Source organism: Eumetopias jubatus, unplaced genomic scaffold, assembly GCF_037043125.1.
Source record: "Eumetopias jubatus isolate StellerSeaLion01/CBP00866 unplaced genomic scaffold, mEumJub1_p1.0 scaffold_10, whole genome shotgun sequence".
Classification (NCBI taxonomy): Eukaryota; Metazoa; Chordata; class Mammalia; order Carnivora; family Otariidae; genus Eumetopias; species Eumetopias jubatus.
In genome coordinates, this window is record NW_028274816.1 from 68830442 (window position 1) to 68841829 (window position 11388).

Genomic DNA, 11388 nt, shown 5'->3' on the forward strand with positions numbered 1-11388 from the left:
ACCTTCCGACCTCTCCTTCGGAGAACCATTGAGATGACATCAGGTCCACTTCGATAATCCTGGATAATCTCCCCTTCTCCAATTTCTTAATTTAAGCACATCTGCCAAGTCCCTTTGCCAAGAAGGCAAACATATTCACAGGTTCTGGGGAGTAGGGTATGGACCTCTCTGGGGAGGGGGTCCATTATTCAGTGGAGGTTAAGGGATTTCCCCAAGGTCACACCGTGGGGATTTGAACCCGGGCAGTCTAGCCTCAAGAGTCTAGACTTTGTCATCATGTCACCACACCCCCTCTTCGGTAAAATGTTACTGAAGACGTGGGATGGGGAGCAGAAAGGTCAATGCAAGAAGGCAAAACTTAAACCTCCCTCACAGACTCAGACCCCCTCATTGCCAGGCCCCAGGCCTCCTCACTCCCAACCCATTCCTGGGTTGGAGCTGGGCAAGGGGTCTCTCCTGAGGGAGTTCTGTAGAAAGGCACCCATGGGTCTCATGATCTGTGGCCTGTGGTGCTTCTCCCCGTCCCCAGCCTCCTCTGGAAAGGGGCTGGGTTTCCTCGGAGCATAACCCAGGGCACTTTCTGAGATCTAGGTAGGCTGTAGCTTAGACCGGAATTATTCCCAGCTCTGCTCATCAGCATTCTGCAGACACAGGGCACGCTGTTCCATACACATGCTCCCCTTTAGGAAGGACTCCACGTGCTGGAGCGGGAGGGGCCTTGCCCAGGCTCTGCAGCCACCCCTGGCTCTCCACAGGCCAGCATGTGTGCCCGCTCAGCCGCTGTGCCTACATCCTGGACGTGGCCTCGGAGATGGAGCAGGTGGATGGTGGCTGCATGCTCTGGTTCCGGCGTGTGCTCTGGGATCAGCCACTCAAGTTCGAGAATGAGCTCTACGTGACCATGCACTACAACCAGGTCAGCACATGTGGTCCACTCTGGGCTTTTGGAACCTTCCACACACCCCTGTGCGAAGTCAGACTGGGCTCTGAACTGTGCCAACAGCCTTGGCATCTGACGCCTTCCCAGCTATAGCGACTCTTGGGTGCATGCTCAGTTTTCAGAATCCCCGGCCCACTGGCCGTTCCTGAACGCTGCAATGCAGATGTCCACGACACTCTTCCTTGGCCACTGTGGGGACTCCCATGTGGCCTTCAGGACCACGGCCCTCCCCGCTCACCCTCACATGCCTCTCAGAGTTCCCCAAAGCCCAGGAGGGTGGCCGGCCGCCCCAGCCCAGAAACGAGTGGGAGCGGAACTATTAAAATCGCGTGTGTTCACGTCTTCCTCCGAGAAAGCGTGAGCGTAGGCCTGCCTGCAGCCCCTCATCGGGAATTCTCCCCCGCAGGTCCTGCCCGACTACCTGAAGGGCTTGTTCAGCAGCATGCCAGCCGGCCAGCCCACCGAGCAACAGCTGCAGCAAGTGTCCAAGCTGGCCTCGCTGCAGCACCGGGCCAAGGACCACTCCTACCTGCCCAGTGTGTGAGCACCTGCCACCTGTTGGCGCACCCTGTTCCCCCCCCTGCCCCCCCCCCCAGCGGGCCCTTCCAGGCCCCAGCACTCCACTCCTGCACCCGTGTCTGCCAAGCTGGCTGGGAAGGTTGGGGGGGGCGGGGCTGGTCCTGGCCCTGGAGCCGAAATCTTCCACCACCCAGTGTGAGCTGGGACTCAGCCTCCTTCTGCAACACTTTGCATCTGGTGGCTCTTCAGAGCTCAGAGAAAATGGAACGATAAAAAAGCTTTGGAGAGGCACAAAAGCACAGGTTTCTGTGGCCATGCAGAAAGATTTGGCCGCAGAAATGTTCATTGCGGTACCGCAACCCCAATCCCCAACAATAGGAGAGTCTTTAAATAAATCCCAGGTGTCAGGCACCCTTTAAACTGATGTCCCCGAAGAGGTGATACATCAGTCATCCTAAGACTTTTGGTCTCAGAACATTTTTACTCTCTTAAACATAGGACCCCAAAGAGCTTTCGTTTATGTGGGTCGTACTTACAGTATTGAAAATTGAAACCGAGAAACAACTTAAAATATTTGTTTGAAAAATAAGGATGATGTATTAAACAATATAAATAACTATATAATAATTGTAGTTCTAAAAACACGTGAGAAGCAGTTATAAGTCAAGCAACGTAAATTATGTGCCGATACAAACAACTTCTAAAAAACAACAGTATTCTGCTAAAAAATCTAGTGAGGAGAGTGGCACTAGTTTACGTTTTGCCCATCTCTTTACCAACTGGCCTAACAGAAGACCAGCTATGGCTGGTCAGATGTGCTTCTGCGGTGAGCTGGGATCTCACAGGCCATGTGGCCTCCGGCAAATTTCACCTGTGAGAGCACAAGAGGGGAAAAGGCTAAGTAACATCTTAGCTCCTAACGTTATCGGGGAAATGGCTTTGACCTCCCAGGCCCTCGGCCACACCCTGAGAAGCCCTTGGTATGAATAATAGTAAGATAACGTAGGCAGGTACGCCGTCTGATGTCCAGGAGCTCATAATGTGGTAAGAACCCCGTACGTAAAACTCTTTTTATGTTCCAATTTTAGGCAAAAGGCCAAGGAAGCACATACAGCTATAATCCCAATCCTGGGGAAAAAAAAAAATCACTGAGTTTTACTTTTTGGAAGGCATTTTGCGTCCATCATCTCAGCTCATCTTTATTTTCCGCCTTACAGACAAGGAAATTGAGGCCCACAGAGGTGACAGGGCTTACTGAAGCTTACCCAACTAATAGGTGGGGGAACCAGGATCCAAACAGAAGGGACTGGAGTAGGGGCTCTGTTGGCCCAACGGGTCCAGCCTAGAGCCCCACGCTTCTCCACTCCAGGCTCTGACCCGCTGCTGGTGGTCACTTTGCCCCCCCCCACCACATTTCCCCCACCCTGGTGCGTCTCACCCCTTGGCCTGGGCTTCCCCTTGGGGATTGGGGCTACAAAGGACTAACCCACCTCGGGTTCAAGCCTCGGCCCCCTAGTTCACTCAGTCACCGTGTGACCCAGGGCCAGTCAGGGAACTTCTCGGAGCCTCAATCCCCTCATCTCACACAGGGAGCTTATTGGTAGGGGCCACGGTCATGGAGCCCCTGCCATGGACCAAGGCGCCGAGTGAGCACACTTGACAGGCAGCATTTAGTCATCCAGGGAGGTGCAAAGATCACGTCGGTTTGGCCTAACACCTGCCCCGCAGTGAGGACGACTGAGACCGCGTGCAGGGCACGTGTGACAGTGGGCACTCAGGCCCGCTCTTCCCTCCACACGCAGGCGAGAGGTGCAGGACTACATCCCGGCCCAGCTCTACGGCACCCTGGCCGGCTCGGCCTGGCTCAACCTGCTGGGCCAGCACCGGCAGCAGACACAGGCGCTCAGCCCCCACCAGGCCCGTGCCCAGTTTCTGGGTAAGCGCCTGCGGCTGGGGCAGATAAGCGAGGGGCGCTCCTGGAGGGTGGGGAGGGGGGCACTTTTTTCTTTGCACAAAAGCATTTTCGGTGCTAGCCCAGCCGAGCACCTGCCTGGAGAGAACATCTTTCTAAAATGTTCACCAAGGCACCACCGAGGCTCTGCGCGGCCCTGGGCAGATGGGGGGGGGGGTGCTGGAGAGGCGGGAGGAGCCCGGGGGTGAGGACACGTACGCTGGACGCAGCCTCCGAGGGAGGACGCAGGCTGCCGGCTGACTGGCCGCCCCTCCTCTCCCCACCCCAGGCCTCATCAGCGCCCTACCCATGTTCGGCTCCTCCTTCTTCTTCGTCCAGAGCTGCAGCAATGCCTCGGTGCCAGCCCCCTGCATCCTTGCCGTCAACCAGAACGGCCTCAACTTCCTCAGCACCGAGACCCACGTGAGTGGCCGGAGCCTGGCCCCGCCCCGGCCCCGCCCCCTGCCCGCACCACCTCGGGGGGCTGAGCTGGGCCCCGGTGGAAGCCAGCCCCAGCACACCGCAGGCACAGGCTCTGGCCCGCTCTGAGCCTCACGTGCCCGTCCGGAACATGGGTATAACAGCAGAACCCACCCCATGGGGCTGTGGTGCAGGTCAGCCGCGGTAGGCACTCACATAAATAGCGCACGGGTCCAGACACTGATTCTTCGCCGGTCTGGAGGCCCGACGCCGGAGAGCAGTTGGGTTTCCCCCGAGGCCTCTTTCTTGGCCTGTAGATGGCCGCCTTCTCCCTCTTTCCTGGCCTTTTCTCGGCATACACATCCTCGGTGTCTCCGTCGTGTGCAAGTTCCCTCTTCTCCTTAAGAACACGGGTCGGATTTGAATTGCGCCCACCCTGACAGTCTCATTTCAACTTCGTTTCCTCTTTTCAAGGCCTTGTCTCCAAATACACTCACACTCTGAGGGACGGGGCGTTAGGACTTTATTGGAGGTGATTCTAGGAGACACGGGAGTGAGGAAGTGAGACCAGGAAGGGACGTCTCACACAACTTGGGAACACACCTTCTGGAAGGGTGTGTGAGCAGCAAGCTCCCCCTGTGGGAACTGGCGCTCAGCCCCATGTTGGGGGTGGGCACTGGAGACAGCCTGGAACACGCCCCTTGAAGGATGCCCTCTGTTCTGGGGGCGAGGGAGCTGGGGTGTCTGCCCACCTTGTCGCGCTCTGTCACTAACTCCCATTGCTCTGGCTTTCTGTGCACGGGCTTGGGCTTTGTTCCTGGGGGGCAGAAAGAAAGCTCCAGACAAAGAGGGGCAGATGTTAAGAAGTAGCTTTGATGGGAAGGTCGGGGCACCACCACTGGCACCTACTGTACCCCTAGCACCCAAGGCTTCAGAACAGTGCCCGGCACACTGTAGCTGGGTGCATCTGTATTTGTGGAATCAGTTTCACAGGTGAGGAAACTGAAGTCCAGAGAGGTAAAGCGACTTGCCCCAGGTCACACAGCAAGTCCTAGGGAACTGGTACTCCAGCCCAGGAGTCCTGCCTCCTATGGATCTGATCTGCAGGGGAGAGGTAAGGGTGGGTGAGACTGTCCCACCCACAAGCCTATCTCCTCCCCTCTCCCTGTAGGAGCTGATGGTGAAGTTCCCCCTGAAGGAGATCCAGTCAACTCGAACCCAGCGACCCACGGCCAACTCCAGCTACCCATATGTGGAGATTGCACTGGGGGATGTGGCGGCCCAGCGCACCATGCAGCTGCAGCTGGAGCAGGTGGGTCTAGCCCGGGTACCCAGGCCTTGTCACCCAGCCCCTCCCTCCTTCATTCCACCCACCAGGCTCTCTGCTGGGCCTGGCTCCAAGGTAGGTCCAAGGTGCCCCAGGGAGCATCCATCCAGGCTAGTGCTGGGGACAGAGCTAACTCAACTAACCCAACTGAGCATACAACTGTAGGTCATTCGGGGGGTCTCCCAATGAAGCATCTTAGTGGTAGGCTCATGGGAAAGGGCCCAGGTTATTTGCAGAATGTTGAGGAGTTTGTTGGGGAACTGGGGAGACACAGCCAGGGCAGGGAAGGTCTGAAAAGTCCTTAAATGTCAACCTAAGAATCCGGGACATTCCCCTGAGGGCACTAGGGAGCCACAGAAGGTTGGTGAGAGGGCAGGGACACAAGTTTGAGGAAGCTCACCTGGACTGAGGCTTGGAAGACGAATGGTGAGGCGTGGGATTGAGGGTGAGAGGGTGGGGTCCTCATGTGACCGAGAAACTGAGGTCCACCTGCCCTGTATCCTCCCATATTTTAGCAACTGTGGCTGCTTCTTAAAAGGCATGGCTGACCTCTAGACTCCCGTCCAGTTCTCACACCCCTGGGGTGAGAGTTCTCACCCCACTGGGGAGAGAAGATTGAGGCCCAGGGAAGGTGTGGGACCAGGACTAGGGCCTACACATGTCTGCCCTTGCCAGCCTTCCACAGCCCCTCAAGATCTGGGCCTAGGACTGGCCCCCACACCGGGGCCTGCCTTGGAGGGGCCCACCTCCCAGGGCAAGAGGGAGGGACTCCCACCGCCCTAGCCCTGCCTCTGAGGGACACAGGAGAGCCCTCTTGGCTCCATGTACCTCTTGGAGAGCTGCAACTCAGGACCAGGCCCCCCAGTCTGCTTCCCACCGCACCCCAGTTCTGCTCCTGCCAAGCTCACCCCTAGTCCTGGCCTTACTTTCTGGCCTGGCCTGCTTCCCAGAACCTTCCTCTCTGAGCTCACACCACAGTGAACCTACCTTCTGCTCCTTCTTGGGCTCCTTTTCTGCTGCCCCCTCCCCTGGGTGATGTCTAACTATGGCCGAGTCTGAGCCCCGAGCCCCGAGCCCCGCACTCTTTCTGGCCCCGAGGCAACCGTGCCTGCTGTGACAGCCCCCATGTTTCTGTCTCCTGCCCTGACCCCTCATCATCTCCCCTGGAGACCCACAGGCCTTACTTCAGAACCCTCCCAGGCACTCTCGGGCCCTAACCCAGGGGCCCTTTTCATCCCTGTTGCCTCCTCTCCGGCCTCTGCTCTCACCCCCTCACCCTCTGCTCGCAGCCCTGGCCTCTTCCAGCTCCCTGATGCCAAGCTTGCCCTCACCTCTCTGCCCCAGACCCTTTGCACTCATTGTCCCCTCTTCCCCAGTTCGATCCAGGGCTCTCCCCCTCCTTCCCTTTATTTGGGTGGCAGCGCAAGCATCACCTCTTTCCAGAAGCTTTCCCTGACCCTCCTCCCTGATGTATTACTATCTTCACCTTGGTAGACCTCCTCAGGGCTTGCATATCAGTTACTTGTTTACATATTGTCTCTTTCCCCCACCAGAATGCCAGCCCCAAGAGCCCAGCTCTGTGTCTGTTTTGTCTACGTTGTGTCCAAAGCACAGCACCTGGCACGTAGTAGATACTCAGAAAGTGGTTGGTAGGATGGACGGTTGGATGGGTCCTCTTTGGCTTTTCCACTTCCTTGCAGACCCCCAACCCCTTTGTGCTGCCACCTCTGCCTCTGGCATGTTTGGGGGGGCGGCGCATTCATTCATTCATTCAACATGTAACCACTGAACATCTTTACGTAGCAGGCTCTGCACTGGCTACAGGGAAACTGAGGTCACTGTGACCCTCTCAGCCCTGGCCCTCACCGAGCCCCAAGTCCAAAGAATCTCTCCAGTAGCCCACGATCAGTGCTGAGAAGGCTGTAGCCGAGCTTCCCAGGATGTAGTCAGTGAGGGCTTCCAAAAGGAGGTGGTGCTGAGTATTGCGGCAGTGCAGCCGACAGACCTAGGTCCCCGTCTCGCCCACCTCTGATAGGCTGCATGAGGGGATCTCAAGGCGCCCCACTTCTTACGGAGCTTCAGTTTCCACACTTGTCAAGTGGGGCCACGGCTCCAGGGAGGCCTCGCATTTTGCACGTGGGTGGGAGGGTTGGCTGGAGCATCGGCTGGAGGGGACGATGCCCATCATGCATGCCCTGATCTCATCCCCAGAGGGGGCCCCCAAGCGTGGGGCAGGTGCCGCTGATATCAGCACAGATCGCTTTGGAGTGGGGCCTTGGGCCTCTTACCTCCTGGGTTCAAGTCCCCACCAACTACCTACCAGCTTCGAGGTCTGGGGCAAGTGGCTTCAGAGTTCTGGCCTCAGTTTCCTCGCCGGTGGAATGGGGTGTGAAAGTGTCTGCCTCGTAGGGATACGGTGCGGACGGGAAGGGGAGGGTAAGCTGCAGGAACTTTCGGGGCGGTGCATGGTACACAGTCACGGCTCAGCCCGTCCTTTCTCTCAGAGCAGCTCCCGTGGCCCCTCGCAGATCCCTGCGGGCATGCCCCCGCCGCCTGTGGTCTGAGAACCACCCTCAGGTGGACTTTCCACAATTCTCTGCCGCCTCTTCCTCCCCACCCCATCTGGGAGCCCTGAGGCTGGCCCGTGGCTTATTCTCTGCCCTGGGTGCCCCGTGGTAACCATGGCAACACATCACTAGACACTTACCACTTATCGACTAGGCTCATTTTTTCCATTTAAAGGGTTTCCATGTAATAAAATCTCACAGAATCCTCCCCGCAGCCTTGTGAGGCAGGCCCTGGGAAACCAAGACCCTACTGATGAGGCCGCTGAGGCTCTTGAGAGCTGAAGTCACCAGCCCTAGGTCACACTGGTCACACGCAGCAAAGGTGGCAGATGCGCCTGGTCTCCTGCTTACTGACCCCTTCCAGCCGGGAGGTGGGGACAAGGGTGGGACCCGCCAGTCCTCTCCCAACCACATCTCACCCCAAGGGGAGAGCTGGGGGAGTGTCTCTGGGCGCGTAGACTCTCACCATCTCTCCTGCAGGGCCTGGAGCTGTGTCGGGTGGTGGCTGTGCACGTGGAGAACCTGCTCAGTGCCCGTGAGAAGCGGCTCACGCTGCCCCCCAGCGAGATTACGCTGCTGTGACCCAGCCCCCGGCCCTCCAGCCGCCCTCTCCCAGAAGGCTTGCTGTGTGGCCCCAGGGAGGTACTGGGCCTCTCTGGGCCAGTGACCTCTGGAAGGGGCCAGACCCTTGGTAGGGAGACCAAGAGGTGGTAGGACGAATGACCTAACTTCCCGGGAACCCAAGAAGACAGATGCAGAGTTGGGATGGAACTGCAGTGTGCGAACTTGGGTCAGATAACAGGAGGAACTTCCAAAGGCTGGCCCCTGGGGCCTGGCCCCAACTCGCCCCTGTAGCAGAGAAGCCCCACACCAATGGCCTAGTCAAACTGGACTCTGCATTTGCTTTACCGCGGGTCTGATGTTCAAATCTGCTCCAGCTCCACATCTCAGCCCCTCACATGTCCTCCTTGAGTGCTCCCCGCACTGCTGCTCAGCTTGGATTTCTGATGCTTGGTCTTGTCTGTGCACATAAAGGGTGTGCCCGGCAGCCATTCCTCCCTCCACACAGTTGCTGAGTAGCTGGAAAAGCAGCCTAAGGGAGGAGACAGGAATTAGGAGGCCCAGCTGAGCCCCTGACTCACTGCCCATGAACAGAGTATCCAGCAGAGACCTGTTCTTCTCTCTCCCTGCAGACCCGTCCCCCCCCCAACTGCACACTCCTTAGGTAGCCCCAGCCCCAGGCCCCCATCACTGGATGGCTCACACAAGGTTTGAGGGGGGTATAGTGGAGGGAGAGAGAAGTTTCACATCAGGGTCTGGGGAGGAAGCACTCTGGCAAAGGCTTCCCAGAGAATGGGACACAGAGGTTGGGTTTTGAGGGATGGGTTTAGGCATTTGCTGGGAATAGATGGAGGGGAGGGGAGTGAACATTCCAGAGAAAACAGTGTTCATTCCATATTGTATCCCCCAGAGCCTAGGACAATGCCTATCACAGAGTAGGCACTTGAACAACGCTTGTTACGTGGGTGAAAGGATAAATAAATAAATAAATGTTGATGAAAAGTGCTGGTACTTTGGGGAACTTGGGGAGGAGGGAGGTACTAGGCTTGGGAGAAGGCTGGACAGGTATCTGAGGGCCTAAGTAGCTGGAGCCATGGTGCCTGAGGACAGATGTATTTACTCATTCCACACCTATTAAGCACCTACTGTGTACTAGGCAAATGCCAAGACCTGGGACTTGCTCACAGTGAAAGCACTATAAACCATGACAAGATCTGTGAGTGGCGTTAGCTAGGTGATGAGGGAAGGGAACAGCATGTGGGCATTGCTCGTGGAGGACTTGAGACTGAAGAGGCCAGCAGGGGTGGATGGAGTCAGGCTTGCAGGCTACACTAAGGATTTAGGATTTCATCCCAAGAGTCATGCGGAGCCTTCGAAGGTTGTTCAGTGGGAGAAGGGTTGTAGTCTGCTCATATCAGACTTTGAAGAGGTCATTTCGACCACAAAGCAGAGTGAACGTTGGGGACGGGGAGGTCAAAGCGGGAGCTGCTGTCGTGTCAGCCGGGAAACTCTGTGGTGTGGACACTGCTGGTGGTGACAGGTGGGGAGAAGTTGGTATCTCTAGGGAAGCAATCAGGCTGTCCTGAGACAGGGAAGGTCAAGGAAGAGCCCTTCACACATAGGCCACGGGGCTGTCCTGCTTTCAACACTTGGGGTGGCATCCCCCAAAGCAGCCCCACTGAGAGAAATCCAGTGTGTGTAGCTGATTTGGGAAGTGAGGGAAATGGAAAAGGAGCCAGAAAGAGTGCGTTTTCCATCAGGCTACCCCTGCTGCAGTCACTCTGCCCAGGTGAGAGGCGAGAGGACTTCTGGGTTTCAGAATCTAGGTGGGCCTTGTGAGTACGGCCCCTTGGAAGTGGCTCCTCGAGGTTGAGCTGCCCTCCTGATGCGCATGGAACTGAGAGGAGCCTTCCAGCCCATCCCTGGCCAGGCTGCAGATCTATGAGCTGGAAAGGTGACTGAAGCCTACGTTTTGGGGGTGGTTTGCCACATAGCATCGGACAACCCAAACACCAGAGCTTTGGGATTTCAGAACCTAGCAATTCAAGCCCTTGTAAAAGGAGGTCACAATCCCCAGAAGGCAGAGTGGAGAGTCAGGTGTGACAGGAGAGTCAGACCCTGCCCTGTCCTTCGGGCACCGTAGGGGTACCACACTAGGCCCCTCTACCAGGGCCAGGACCTAGAAAGACAGGAACTCCAGGTAAGTGTGGGGAGATCCAGAGCAGAAGGGACCAAGCTTCAGGGTTCCCAGCCAAGCGTGTGGTGAGAACAATACAGGAGAAAGGTCTAGGTGGCCTGGGAGCCCGAGACAGTCAACTGGTAAAGGCTTGAGGTCCCAGATGGGTGTGGCAGGATGCACCATATTTGGGCACCGAAAAGTAACCAGAAGGACTTCATTGCATCCCCTATGTGGGACAAGTGGCTAGACTTGGTCAGGTTCTGGTGTCCACATAACTCCCCTTGCTGGTTCCCCCTGCTTAGGGGTGCTGCCTGTTGCCCAGAGCCCACAAGCCTATTAAAAGAATCCTCGCTTGGTAGTTGAAGGCTGTGGAGCCAGCTGATTAGCTGTGTGGCCTTTGTGTGGAGCCAGCTGATTAGCTGTATGGCCTTTGGCAAGCCCCTTGCCCTCTGTGAGCCTCTGCTTCCTTCTTTGTATACTGGAAGCACTGACAGAAGTCTTAGAGCAAATACTTCCTAAGGGACCATCATTATGTCCAGCATAGGATACAAATGGATGTCCGGGGTGGGGGAAGACTTTTTTTTTCCTTTAAAAAGCTAATTCTCACCAAGTTTTTACTCTGCACCAGGCATTGTACACACACTGACTCATTTAACCCTCAAAGTACCCCCAGTGAGGTGAGTACTATTATCACCATCTTATATACGGGAAAACTGAGGCCCACAGAGTTATGAAGCAGGTAACCACCAAGTGACCTAGCCAAGATTCGAACATAGGCAGGCTGGCTCCACAGTCGGTGTTGTCTCTCGCGGAGGCTCAGAGAGGGGAGGGCTCTGGCTCCAGAAGAATCAAGAAGGAGGGCACCGAAACTTTGGATGGGGGGGGGGGTCCTGGGATGGGAGAGGTTGTTGAGACCCCTAGAGA

At 56.7% G+C, this 11388-nt stretch overlaps 1 protein-coding gene across 1 annotated transcript in view; it reads left to right on the forward strand.

Moving 5' to 3' along the window:
* The window catches only part of MYO15A (myosin XVA), a 50001-nt gene extending 41075 nt beyond the window's left edge, over nucleotides 1–8926 (forward strand). The window contains exons 60-65 of the mRNA XM_028089564.2: nucleotides 756–916; nucleotides 1347–1480; nucleotides 3262–3395; nucleotides 3700–3833; nucleotides 5002–5142; nucleotides 8205–8926. Coding sequence (XP_027945365.2) covers nucleotides 756–916; nucleotides 1347–1480; nucleotides 3262–3395; nucleotides 3700–3833; nucleotides 5002–5142; nucleotides 8205–8306 — 806 coding nt within the window. The 3' untranslated portion in view covers nucleotides 8307–8926. The remainder of the gene's footprint in view (nucleotides 1–755; nucleotides 917–1346; nucleotides 1481–3261; nucleotides 3396–3699; nucleotides 3834–5001; nucleotides 5143–8204) is intronic.
* The last annotated feature ends 2462 nt before the right edge of the window (nucleotides 8927–11388 follow it).